The sequence below is a fragment of the Eschrichtius robustus genome, chromosome 3 (genome assembly GCF_028021215.1).
Source record: "Eschrichtius robustus isolate mEscRob2 chromosome 3, mEscRob2.pri, whole genome shotgun sequence".
Lineage (NCBI taxonomy): Eukaryota > Metazoa > Chordata > Mammalia > Artiodactyla > Eschrichtiidae > Eschrichtius > Eschrichtius robustus.
Window position 1 is genome coordinate 167,462,970 of NC_090826.1, and position 13,401 is coordinate 167,476,370.

Here is a 13,401-nt window from a genome sequence, read left to right on the forward strand (position 1 = left end):
TGTTTTGAGGGGAGGCCTATTATTTAAAGATGTTATGTCCTTCATCCTGGCAGAAATAATCAGGCTGGATGCTCCAGAACATGGAACTAAATATATTCTATCCTGCTTTAGATCAGTATACAGATTGCATGTCCTTTCACTCATGTCCTTGATCCCTCTCACCCGCGGAGCTGCCCTGGCCCCAGTGCCGTCCCGACATTTTTCTTTGTGGCTGTAATTCTCGGATGGGCTCAAACATCTATGTTTAACTCATTTCTTAAAATCTGTGAGAGCGGTTTTCAGGAGAAAGGGCCTGGTGGGTGACAGGCTGGAGAGCTCTCCCTGCGGGTGCCGTGTTGCAGCAGGTGTTGCCCCGTGTAGGAAGGCATCCCCAGCCCTTGCTGTGCCCTCACCCGCAGGACCCCGCTGCATTGCGCTGCGTCCTGTAACAGCGTCCAGGTGTGTAAGTTCTTGGTGGAGTCCGGAGCTGCTGTGTTTGCCATGACCTACAGTGACATGCAGACGGCGGCTGATAAATGCGAGGAAACGGAGGAAGGCTACACCCAGTGCTCGCAGTTTCTTTACGGTATGGAATAATTCGATTTACGTGCACTGATTACTGCGTTCATTTATCCTTTATCTCTAGGGGATCGTTCCAAAGGGTTTTTATTATTTGGGAAAGCATTTTGTGTTGCACATAGTCCTGGGCATTGAAGATAGGGCAGCCTCGATCACAAACATGAATGCAGCTTTTGTGTGTGCCTAGAAGCGGCTGTTATCAGGGACATCTTCAAAGACAAAAGACAGTGATGCAGCCTTGGATCTAGTGGGGTTAATAGCTTTTGACCATCGAAAGATCCTCTAGTAAGACTTCAGTACTTAGCGAGTGATGCTGTATCTGTGCAAATAAGTAAACAGACCCCCCCCCCCCCCGCCCCCGCAAGATGATCAAGAGAAATGCAGGGTTGGAATAAGAATCCACAGATCCAAGTTTTCCTGCTAAATCAAACTTGTCGCAGAGGAAAAGAAAGGCAACGCCATATTTTAGAACTGATTGTTTTGACTCTTTTGTTCTCTTGTTTTTGAGTTTATGATTCTGATGCATCCCATCAGCTCTGTCCCTAGAGAAAAAAGGACTTGAAGTTTTAGACGAATATATGTTGATTGGCACTGTTACTTACAAGGAAAATTTTTTTTATTTACAAGTCTTAGAAGTTGAGGTTAATGTTTCTTTTTAGTCTGGCTTGAGAGAAATGGAGAAGGGGAAAAGACAGAGACAAAGGAGGAGGTAGGTCCCAGGACCCCAGACCACTCAAGCATCAGGCATGGAAAGATGCCTGAGGTGAAACATCTTCCCCGTTTGACTGTTTTCCTAGTCTCACTAGGCCTAGTCTCACTAGTTTTCAGGCTCTCGGAGAGAAGGGAGAGGGGTTAGAGGGAGAACCACAGACCGTAGGTTCTCTTCTTCATCTCTCAGCTCTTAGTTTTTATCATTGATATTTATGATCACTCTCTGTTTGTGTTCTGAACTCTACATCAAAGAATAATTTTGACATATGAACACATTTTAAAATCAGTATGTTATATTAATATGTATTTTGTTACATTAAACGTATTGGCGATCAAGCTATATGTAAGTATGGGATATGATTTTTTTAAAAACGCTTAGGGACATTTGATCAGAGATTCTTTAAATTTATGAAATATATCGTGGATACCGAGAGCATTTGTGACATAAATGTGCATTTAAGTAATGATGGTACTAGATTAACATCCAGGTATCCAGCTTGGGAAACAGAACGTGAGCTCTGTCTGCCGTCAGCAGGGGCCCTGCCCTGATCTAACTCCTCTCACATCTGTGGTGACTGCTCCCTTGAATTTATAAAAATAGGTATATCACCTCTGTGTGTATCCTACAACTGATATTGTTTAGTTCTGCCCGTTTTTGACCTTCATATAAAATAAACCATACTGGTGATCCTGTGGCTTGCTTTTTTCACTCACCATAGTTTTTGAGATGCATCTGTGTTGTTGCATGGAGCTGTTGTTTCTTTTCACTGTGCTACTGTTCCATTTTGGGACTCTACTACAATTTATCTTTCCATTCTACTTTTGGCAGACGATGGGTTATTTCCTTTATTTATTTATTCATTTATGCATTCAATTATAAACATGGCTCCGGCCACCATTTTTGTCCTCATCTTCTGGTGTCTCTCTAGAAGTAGAGTTGCCAGGTCACAGGAATGCACGTCAAGCAGAGAGTACCTTTTGCTCTGTGTTCTCTTTGACCTTTGGTGGATTTGGAATCCTGTCTCATTGTGCCTTTAGTTTGCATTTCCCAAAGTGCCAGTGAGATGGAGCATGTTTTTAGGACCCTCAGAAACTTTTGAAAACTGTTGATTCATAACTCTTAGTTTGGTAAATAGCAAAGTAATGAGAAATTGTCTTCCATGCCTAATGGTTTCCTGGAAATGAGACTCAAGTTGTTATTTTGAGTGCACCATCCTGATCCCAAACAGATAGCGGGTCTGGCGTGCTTTAAAACTTGGTGGAATTACAGTTATATCAAGTATAACTTGAAAGTTGGAAATTTACTTGTCCCCATGAGTAGGAACCTGACCATTTAGATAGGTAGAGGCTTCTTTTGGAAAAGAACAATTTAATTTCTTGTTTTGCCCAGAGTGAGAGACAGGTAGCGTGTGGTACGTCATATTAATTGACACAGGAAAAATAAGTTCATAATAATTTAGTTTCACATAAGTTGAGAAACCTGACTGTTCACAGGCAAGCAGGTATTTTCCTGGCTTTTCTAAAAAGGTAACAATGATAATGACCTCTGACTTGCTCAGGACATTGTCTAATTCCTCCTCCCTTTTCCCCATGTTGCCTGCCCGTTGATGATTGTGACTCCTTATTAGTGTCACCTTATAGGATAGGAAGGTATAAATGGAGAAAGGTAAAACCTAAAGTCGTAGTTCATTTGCAAATCTGTTATTAACTCTGGTAAGAAGTGGACATTTGGGGATTTTTTTTCCTTCCCCAGTTTGTGGACTTCAATATCTTTTAGAATTCTGATTCTCATCATTTTAGAGTTGACTATATGTGGACTTCTATATCCTGTCTAATATACCTGGCCATATTTCTATATTCTAACATTTTATAATTTTTTTTCTTTATCTTTCCCTATTTGGAAATTGATAGAGACCACTTTAATAGGCACAACACTCTGGTCATTTTTCTCTGTCTGCTTTAAGTTTTAGGTAAAGAACAAAAATGATTCCAGAGTTCCTTGGTCATTACACTTAGTGAATAGGCTAAAATAGGACAGATGTTTCACTAACTTTTTTAATATCCTAGACTGGAACAGTTCTTTCTTTATTCCTGGGTTTGTAATCATTTTGTATTCTGAGTAAGAGAAGTTTTGAGAGCTGCTTTAAGGTGTTGGTTAGTTTTTAGAGCTGGTTTAGAGATGATAGCATATGTTAACTTGTCTTTTATATGTTCCCTCTACACGGCTGGCCTTCCTCTGCTCCCCCTGGCCCCGGGAAGTTTATTTATTGAATGTTTAATGTAGTAGCTCTACCATTCCAGCAGGTCCCCATTTCTTCTCATTTGGTTTTATAGAGTGACAAGTTCTGAGCGTGGTATCCTCTGAGTTACATATATTCTGTTCTGTATCTTAACGTGATTTCAGGAGTTCAGGAGAAGATGGGCATAATGAATAAAGGGGTCATTTATGCCCTCTGGGACTATGAACCTCAGAATGACGACGAGCTACCCATGAAAGAAGGAGACTGCATGACAATCATCCACAGGGAAGACGAAGATGAGATTGAATGGTGGTGGGCCCGCCTGAATGACAAGGAGGGATACGTCCCACGCAATTTGCTGGGAGTAAGGAAGGATGTTTTTTTTAAACAATTTTTATTTCTTTGTTGTCTCTATTTTATTTATTTGTTTATTTTTGGCTGCATTGGGTCTTCGTTGCTGTGCGTGGGCTTTTCTCTAGTTGTGGCAAGCGGGGGCTACTCTTTGTTGCGGTACATGGGCTTCTCATTGCAGTGGCTTCTCTTGTTGTGGAGCACGGGCTCTAGGCGCGTGGGCTCAGTAGTTGTGCCTCGCGGGCTCTAGAGCGCAGGCTCAGTAGTTGCGGCGCACGGGCCTAGTTGCTCTGCGGCATGTGGGATCTTCCTGGACCAGGGCTCGAACCCGTGTCCCCTGCATTGGCAGGCGGATTCTTAACCACTGCGCCACCAGGGAAGTCCCTGGATTTGTTTAAGTCAGGATTTTCGAATCTGCTAGGGAGCTTGAACAGGGCACCAGAGACAAGATTCTTTGTTCTTTCTCTACCGTTGGATTTTAAGTTTCATAAAAACCAAGAAAATGATCAAATCATATCAGCACATGTAATCCAATAACATCTGTATTAGTCTGAAGGGACTGCTGTCAGTGGGCAGACGTTCTTGGCGGGGGGAGTATTTCCAGGGAAAGGTTAGTATAGTTGGACGGAGTCTAATGTACAACAAATGGGAGATATTTTCACTGTATTTTCATCAGCTGTCAGACAGACATGGTCTGTGCCCGCAGAGAGCTTCTGTCCCACTCGAGGCCCTGAACCAGGGCTCTGTCTGGGATCATCCTGCTGTCTGGACATTACTCTCTGTGGAGCTCGTTAAAATGACCCCGGTGTTGGGACCTGGAGCTTGGATTCTGGCCTGTATCTCCTCCTCCTGACTCTTCTCCTTTGTGGTTTGATGTGCAGTATAAATGACATCATATATCCTGACTGCTGTCTTCCTGGTAGCAAAATTTGCTATTAAATAAGCATTTGGGGTTTGGAAAATATTCATTTGTGTGATCATACTATAAATTATAAAGAGTAGTGAAACTGAAAAAAACAATTAATCCATGGAGCCCGTTAAAAAAATCTTTCCAATTACCAGACGAAAGTAGAAATGTAAAGGTAGTTCTCTTTCGAGCCCTCCTGTTTGCTTCTACAAAGTCTTTGGCGCCGGAGAAGCATAATCTCTTGCATGCAGCCTCTTTCATTCTTTAATGAACATCAAGAGTAAACAGGTACTTTTACTTTTTATAGTTTCTTATCTGGGAAAAGCTCTACCTCTTAGAAGTAGTTGCTTATTTGAGTCTTATCTTTAATTTTCTGACAAAGAGGTCCAGTGGTGAATGAAACATGGGGAGAATGATTTGTTCCCAAGTGTGGAAAGCAGCTGGTCAGAGACCAAGCTCTGCCTCCTGTGTGGCTTTCAGAGGTTCTGTAATCAGTGGACTGGATTGAAGATTTTCATTTTAATCGGACATTTAAATATTCTCGGTTCTTTGGAAGTCTTTCCTGGGTAGAAATGGCCTCTACACAACTTCTTTGGGTTCCTTTTGAGGTTTTTTTTAAAACAGGAAATTGCATAAACGTTTTAGTCAGAGGCTCACATACAAGTGTAGAAAATTATATTGGCTAAAATATCTTTCCTCACAGAGAAAAACAATCCTTGATATAACATTGATCCCTCAGTTAACTTTTCAGTTTTGGCTGGAAGTCTGACTTGACTTTCTTTCAGTAAACCTTTCTTTCCCTTTGTCTAGGGGAGGAGGAGGAGGGTTTTTGTTTTGTTTGCCAGTTGAATTACTGGTTTGACTTGCTCTTGGCTTCGTGAACACTCTCCTTGCCAGCTCTTGTTATGGAAAACACAAAACCATCAAATCCTAAAACAAAAAACTCCACTTATCCTTCCTCAAATCTGTAGACTTCTGGTCTGTGGCATTTGGTTCCTGATAGTCTCAAGTCCCATGACACCGTGTGACAGTCCATTGTGAATAAAGTTAAAATAGAGACTTCTTAACCTCTTTATCTTTTCCCTTGGAATGGAAGCTCCCAGCATTGGAGCTTATAGCGTATTGCACATCACCTCTAGTCCTTTGTGGTCCTTGTTGGACTTGATTTACAGTTCAGTAGGCTGTGTAGATGGAGTTAATGCTGAGAGCATCCTGGATTTTATATCACTGCACCATGGCGTTGTCCCTGTTGAGGGAACCCCTGTGACCTTTGAATGTCCTTTGCACAAGAGTTGGTGTATATGAATCTTTGGGCAGCTCTGGGTGTTTCACATGGCAGAGAGTTCTTTCTTTGGTTTAATTTCTTTCCTGTGACATCAACACCCGCTCCTACCCCCCATATTTCTTGAAAATGTGTTATACTCCCACGTCTGTGCAGCATGTAAATATTTTTAAAATTCCTTTTTACAGCTATACCCAAGAATTAAACCAAGACAAAGGAGCTTGGCTTGAAACTTCGCACACTTTTAGTTAATGAAGAATTAATCTGTTACCAATAAGAAGAAATAATACGATCGTTTGTGGCAAAAATTTTGTAAGACTTATTGTAATGACAAAGTAACTTGAAAGCAATGAAGAACGGGCTCTGGAAGCTCATGAAGGCTTGGAGCAGTCACTGTTGGAGGAGAATGCTCAGCACGACGGAATGAACGGAGCTGGTCAGGAAGCTGACCGCTCCGCACTGGATACAGGCCCTCCGTGTCGCGCTCCGAAAGATACACGGTGACGGTCCTGTTCTCTGCAAGAAATGGGACCACTTACTGGGCTACTGGGAGATCCGCTTCATGGCCTGTTTAAGTGGGCGTTTTTCAGTGCCTGCCCCTGTCCCTGTCCTCCCACCAGAAGGAGCAGTGCCATCATGGTGCCATCTCGGATTGTCCCCCAGCACCAGCAGGCCCGTGGGGCACTCACACGGAGGCTCGAAGGTGCCGCACACCTGTGTGTCGTCCGTGAAGAACTGTTTGTAGGTTGTCAGTGAGCAATAACTTTATGGTATGAGTTCTCGTAGCATCATGTATTCAAAATATTGAAACCACACTACACTACAGGTAATTAGATTTAGACTCTTGTTTTTAGGCTGAAGTTTGAATCTATATTTATTGTCTTTTGTATCTCGGAAATTAGAGACTTGCTATATAGACTTACCCATGATATTTGTCAAGATCATAGCTGACTTTAAAAACAATTGTAATAAACTTTTTGACTCTAAGCTTTTTACTGGCTTTAGTGTCTTATGTCATGTTAACAGCCTTGTTTAACATTCCTAAGCCATTGGAATATCGTACCCTGCTGAAAAATAATAAGAATTTTTTTTTTTTTTTACCAGCCATGTGATTAAACATAAGTATTTCTTTGCTCAGTTTTGCAATTTGTGAGTTTTGTGGTGGTCTTTGTTATAGAATTAAGACGTTTTTTAAAGATCCTAGAGGCCATGGTGATAGAAACTTGTACCTTTACCTAGAGCTTCTGATAGGCTGTTTCAGTGTCCTCATTTTGTTTCAGATTCTTCATAGAGTTATATACATTTATGGGATGAAAACTTACGTAGACACAGTCTGCACGTCGTTTTATTAATATGTTACCAAGTTTGTGAATTTGGGGGGAACTCATTTTGCTTAGTGAAACTTTCATTTAATATTAGATACAGGTGAAAAAAACCAATGGTCACTTTTCCTTATACATTTTTATGAGTAGCTAACTTCTAGCAAAAAAGGAAGATAGATGAATGACAGAACATATGATGCCTTTCAGAGTAATGCAGAAGTAGTGACAACATGGATGAAACATCAGAAGACCTGTATGGTAGACAGAATTCTAAAGATGCCCCTCCAGCCCCTCATATTCCTGTCCTGTGGTGCTATGGACTGAATGTTTGTGTCCCCCTAAAATTCATGTTGAAGCCCTAACCCCCAATGTGATAGTATTTGGAGGTGGGGCCTTTGGGAGGTGATTAGGTTTACATGAGGTCCTGAGGGTGGGTCTGCATGATGAGATTAGTGTCCTCGTAAGAGGAAGAGTCAGTCTAGTGCACTATGTGAGGATACCCCAAGAAGGCTGCCATTCTCACCAGACACTGAATCTGCTGGCACCTTGATCCTGGACTTCCCAGCCTCCAGAATCATGAGAATTCAATGTTATTTAAGCCACACAGCCTGTGGTATTTTGTTAACAGCAGCTTGAGCAGACTGAGACACCTGGTTACTTAATCAAGCACTAATCTAGGTACTGCCGTGAAGGATTTTTCAGATTTAAATTAAATTTACTAATCAACTGACCTGACAATAGGGGGATTATCCTGGGCCCATCCCAGGTGGGCCCAACTTGAGCCCTTCAAAGCAGGAGAGATGAGGCCGAAAGGGAGGTCAGCGAGACTTGAAGTGAAGGGATTCGACCTGCCATTGCTGGCTTTGAAGGTGAAGGGGTCATGAGCCAGGGAATGTGGAAGCTGAGGAAACCCCTGGCTGACAGCCAGCAAGGAAACGGGGACCGCGGTTTTACAACGACACGGACCTGAATTCTGCCAACCCGAGTGGGCCTGGAAACAGATCCTCCTCCAGTCTCCAGCAAGAATGCGTCACCCGATAAGAGAGGTGTTGGACTTTCACCTACAGAACTGGGAGATGGTGGGTGGTCTTCGAGCCACCAAGTTTGTGCTAACATGTTACAGCAGCATAGGAGCCAAAAAAACAATGGATTCTCGTCCTGGGCTGGTGCACTTACTCATCCATCCTGTGACCTTGCCCGGGACACTCAGCCTTGTGTGTATAATCTGAGATGGGGTCGAGGGAAACCATACTGAGGACTATACGTGAGGGTACCTGGGAACCTGCAACAAATTGTGCCAATGTATGAAAACGGAAGATGGGAAAACGTGATCATCTCACTTTTATTTCCTTAGTCCGAAACTTAGAGCATCATTTGTTTTTATTCTCCCTTTGGGGTTTTTTTACTTGCTTGTTTTATTATCAGAGTATCCGTATATTAAAGCTCCCTATAGGGAATTCCCTGGCAGTCCAGTGATAAGGACTCTGTGCGGCACAGCCGGAAAAAAAAAAAGCTCCTTAAAAGTATAGAAAAAGGTCATGAAGCAAGGGGGGAAAAGACCACTATGGAGGCAACCATAACTAACATTCGGGCCTGTTTCTTTCTGGTCTTGCCTATGATTTTCTCTTCACATAGTTGAGAGCATACTGTTTAAGCAATTCTGCATGGTCCTGTTTTATGCTTCATGTTGCATCACAAGCATGATTTTTAATGGCTGCGTAGTATTCCACCACGTCATTCATCCAGTCGTTTGTGCTGAATGTGTGGCTGCCTTTCGCTTGTGTTATCATCGATGCTGCGCTCACATCTTTATGGGAGCAGAATTTTTAGATTGTTAAAAAAAATAAGTGGGGATAAAGCAGCCGGAGAACGGGCCCTGCTAAGGAGGGTAGGGTATAAACGCTAGCTGTGCTTGGAGTCTAAAAGCAGTGGAGCCACCGAGGGGTTTTAACCAGGGGAGTACGGGAGTCAGCCAGGGAGGCCGGCGAGCAGGACGCCAGCCAGAGCGGGTGCCGAGAGGGAGAGGGAACGGCAGGGACGGCAGCACAAAGTCTGGGAGGGTGATGGCAGATACGTGTTCCTAGCTTTCGGCTTTGGGAGGTGAGTGGTGATCATCAAAAGCAGTTTTAGGAGAGTGGTCAGGCCATTAGCCAGATCGTAGAAGGTAAAGGAGTCACAGAAAGATGCAGGGGCATAGCTGCTGGGGAGGCCTGGCTCTGGAGGAAGGAGGGGAGGCAGGGAGGAGGCGGGTGGTCTGTGTGTTACCAGGTGGCAGGCCTAAGGCACCTGAAAGAGAGTGTGAAGATAGAGAGGGGCCAGATGATAGGCTGAGACTGCAGTTCAGAGCAGAGATGGGGAGGGCTTTTCTTTTGGACTGGAGGGAAGGAACAATGGGGGTTTAGATTAGGGTGACTTCCTCGGGGCAGAAGTCTGGGGGGGATTTACTTTATCATCTGGTTCTTTTCCCCTGTGAAATCTCTCCCCTTCTAGATCTTTTCTAAATTTGCTACGACAAGCATATACTGTTATCTTTTTTTTTAAAGCATTATTTCTTATCCTGTGACTAAAAGTGAAGTTGTGAACTCCAACTTCAGGCAGCGCGGCAGGTCAAAGTGCACCAGGAGGGGCGGAGCACCTGGAACAGTGGGAAAGGTTCGGAGCAGCCTGGGTGGATCGGGAGGGGCCTGTCCGCCCTTCCCTCCCAATTTCTGCCACTCCTGTATTTCAACCGCCTTGGCACCCTCCTCTCCGCGTCCAGTGGTCAGCCTGCCCTCTCCCCACCCCGCCCCTCCCATAGCGATCCCGTGCCACTGGGAGCATCCAGCCCTCCCAAACCCGGTTCTACTGAATGGAGAAAATCACCCACCGCCCCCAGGGAAGTGCTGCCTGTTCTTGGTTCCCCGCTTCCTCTGGGACCTGAGATGCTCCGCAAGCAGGAAAACTTAACCTCCTGCGAGTTGAATTCGGGAAATCCATCTTCCTATCTTTTCATGAGATAGTAGGCTTCCATTTGCCTCTCTCTAGTCATCTGACATCTTTCCCTTCTATGATTCCTCAAGGATCCCCAGCAGCCGACCAGTGGTTTAGCTGCATGTCTTCCTGGCTCTCTCTTGTTCCCTCCACCAAAGTGACAGGCAGGTGGCGGGCAAAGCACGAACTTGCTGGTACCTCCTTAAGAGACCAAGAAGCAGTAGAAATTGGAGCTGACTTTATGGTCAATTAGCAAAGCTTCTGAATTGGATTTTTAAAAAGCTTTATAGTTCCACATTGAAATGGAGGTCAGCTGCCCTTTCCTCTCGATACCGGCATTTACGGAGGGAGGGAGCGCGCGCGCGCGCGCCTGGCTAGAGTGGGACGGGATGTAATTGGGTGCGCTCACCGCTGGGCCCTCCAGGAAAAGCAGCACCCACGTGGGATTGCCTGGGCGACTCTTTATTGAACAGTACATTTGGAAGAAGTTAAGGCAACAAGGCAGTATTTGTACAGTGTCGCTAGCATTTACCCAAGGTGAAGCCAGGAAACAGGTTGATGATGTGGTTTCCACGGACGTACCCCCCAAATCCATGCACGAACGCTAGCGGTGAAGTCTGGGAAGGTTTGAGGCAGGCGGCGAACAGCTGTGCTGTCTTCCATCACCATGGGCTTGCAGACGGGACCCCCGGTTTGGGTCATAACTTCAGCTGAGCAAGAGGAGCGTCCCTTCAGTATCGTAACGCTCAGTTTATAAGGCCAGACATGCTCAAGGACTTGAGTTAAGACATACTGTTAACCAATCAATTTTATATAAAATCTGTCTCTTAGTTAACCCAAATGATAGAGATGTGCTTCTCACCTGGCCTCTTCAGATGCCTTCGTGATGCATCATATTTTTCCATTTTACTCAAGGGAAATGGTAATCCCTGGACAGCTGTTGCGGTACATGTCACAACCGTATTTTTAAACTCAAAGTTGCTTTAAATATTGCCGGCAAGGACCTTGTGTCCTTTAAGGTTGACTGAATGTTCAATTAAGCTCAGCTGTTAAATACCTCCCTGCATTTTTTCCTGATTTAATATTGTTAGAAACAGGAAAGTGTGTAAAAGTAAAGTGTATACTATCTACAGATTGAAGGTTTTCTCTAAATTTTTCAAGGGTTAAGTGACTCACTTGCATTTAGTAGGATTATATGTAAATCTTTTACTTTGATATCTGAAAGTTCTGCTTTCTCAAGTACATAGTATCATCATTTTCAGCTCTAATCATCAGTTTAAGTAAATGTTCCCATAATTTCAAGATCCAGATAAAAAGTTTCTCTGTGGAGGCTTAGTCCTTGGCTGATTTTCTTTCATGAGAAGTCTTCAGGCAGATTAGTTATAACTTCAAAGTACTGAAAAACACAGCCACTGTGGGGAAGGAAAAAAAACAAATCAGTTCAGTGAGCATTCTTAAAATTAAAAGGCTATCTAAGTACCTATAGATTATTCTGAAAGATTGACTGTTGTACGAGAAAAGCTGATCAAGGGTTACGATATCAGAGTATTAACTCACATTTTTTCTACCTGATTTCTAGAATCTAGCTTTTTACAGGGTCGTAAAAAGCTGTTACCTGAATCAGGTGGTCATGAATCGTATTACAGGGTTGACTGAAACACATGAAACGTGAAACTTGGAAAACATGAATTAGCATTTCTGTATCTCTGCCTCAGTGTCACATCAGAGGTTAGCTTGGATAGCCCTTAAACTAGTGGTTTTCAACCTTGGTTCTCTACTGGAGTAATCTGGGAACTTTAAATCAGACTCTAATGAAATTAGTGTGGGATGGGCCTGGACATCAGGACATCTGCGAAGCTCCCCAGAACTGCAGCCTGCGGGCAAGGCTAACAATCACTGCAAACTGAAGGAGAGGTCTTCTTCTGTTGCAGCCTCAGCAAAAAGAGAGTTGAGTGTGGGGAACTCCAGGGACTTGTGAAAGGCAAGGCTTAGAAAAGGAGGGAAAGCCAGTGGGTAAGATGTTTCTCAGAGGAAATGGGAGGATGGTCTGAGTAGGCTGGCCGCATAAAATAGTGGGAGCCGGGGAGGAATAAGATTTCCAGCGAGAAGGATAAAGGGGGCTACAGTTTCCCAAACTTCACACGTGGCATGTTCAGGTCCCAATTGTATTGCCTCTACCTTAGACTGCAGTCTCAGGGGAGGGTTATTTCCTGAGCTACATAGAGTTTTATGCAAGTTAGTGTTCTTTGGAACCAGCTAAAATGTATTCTGCAGTTGGCTTACGTTACTTTAAAATGCATGATACCAGAGTGAAAGAGCTATTTAGTTGCTGGCTTCCTCCAGAGTTCGAAATTCAATGGAAGGAGGTGCCAGTCCCTCACCCTTGTCCTTCTTACAACTCTGCTCCTCTCTGGTCCCTGGGACTTGGTCATTCCTACCCAGCACTGGCCACCCAACCCCAGTCTCTGTAGCCTGTGTTGCTGCAAGCTCAGTTCCCCCTTGGACAGAGGAAATGCAAGCTGGAGCCAGGCGAGGATGAAAAGTAACCCCAGCTGGCTTCCTTCTTTGAAGTGAGAGAACTTTCTGTCTTCGGATGACATGAGAACATTTTGCGCTTTGCTTTCTGTGGAATTGGCATACCAACTGAATTTCGATTGATGATCGTTTCAGAGGTGGCCATTGCTGGGGTTCCAGACTCATGAGCACAATCATTATATATGGTAAGCTTATCTACTATTGTTATTTTAAAGTTGGAGGAAGTAGAGAAAAGTAATTTGTGCAGAAAGTATTTTAAGTAGACCTAAGAATGACAGATCTTCCCAAGACCCACTTACATTTCATCCAAAGGGTTTCTTTGCATAATAAGCATCTTCTCCCATGCATGCTAATTAGGTCATTTTTCTAAGAGGGATTCTGCAGCCACCCTCTTCTTATTTTAACCTTGTGCTATTCTCAAGGCAAAGCTTCTGGGAGGAGGGACCAGGTGTGTTTTCTTGGACTCGAGAATCAATGGGTAGTCGGGAAATGACTGCAAATAGAGGTGCACCGTGGGATCTTACA

At 43.8% G+C, this 13,401-nt stretch overlaps 2 protein-coding genes across 2 annotated transcripts in view; one reads left to right on the forward strand and one right to left on the reverse strand.

Annotated features, from left to right (window-relative positions):
* TP53BP2 (tumor protein p53 binding protein 2) overlaps positions 1–7,019 on the forward strand; it is a 67,342-nt gene extending 60,323 nt beyond the window's left edge. The window contains exons 16-18 of the mRNA XM_068541771.1: positions 399–565; positions 3,674–3,873; positions 6,238–7,019. Of these exons, the coding sequence (XP_068397872.1) occupies positions 399–565; positions 3,674–3,873; positions 6,238–6,279 (409 nt within the window). The 3' untranslated portion in view covers positions 6,280–7,019. The remainder of the gene's footprint in view (positions 1–398; positions 566–3,673; positions 3,874–6,237) is intronic.
* Positions 7,020–10,787: 3,768 nt separating this feature from the next.
* CAPN2 (calpain 2) overlaps positions 10,788–13,401 on the reverse strand; it is a 55,274-nt gene continuing 52,660 nt past the window's right edge. Inside the window, exon 21 of the mRNA XM_068541775.1 lies at positions 10,788–11,753. Within this exon, the coding sequence (XP_068397876.1) occupies positions 11,730–11,753 (24 nt within the window). The 3' untranslated portion in view covers positions 10,788–11,729. The remainder of the gene's footprint in view (positions 11,754–13,401) is intronic.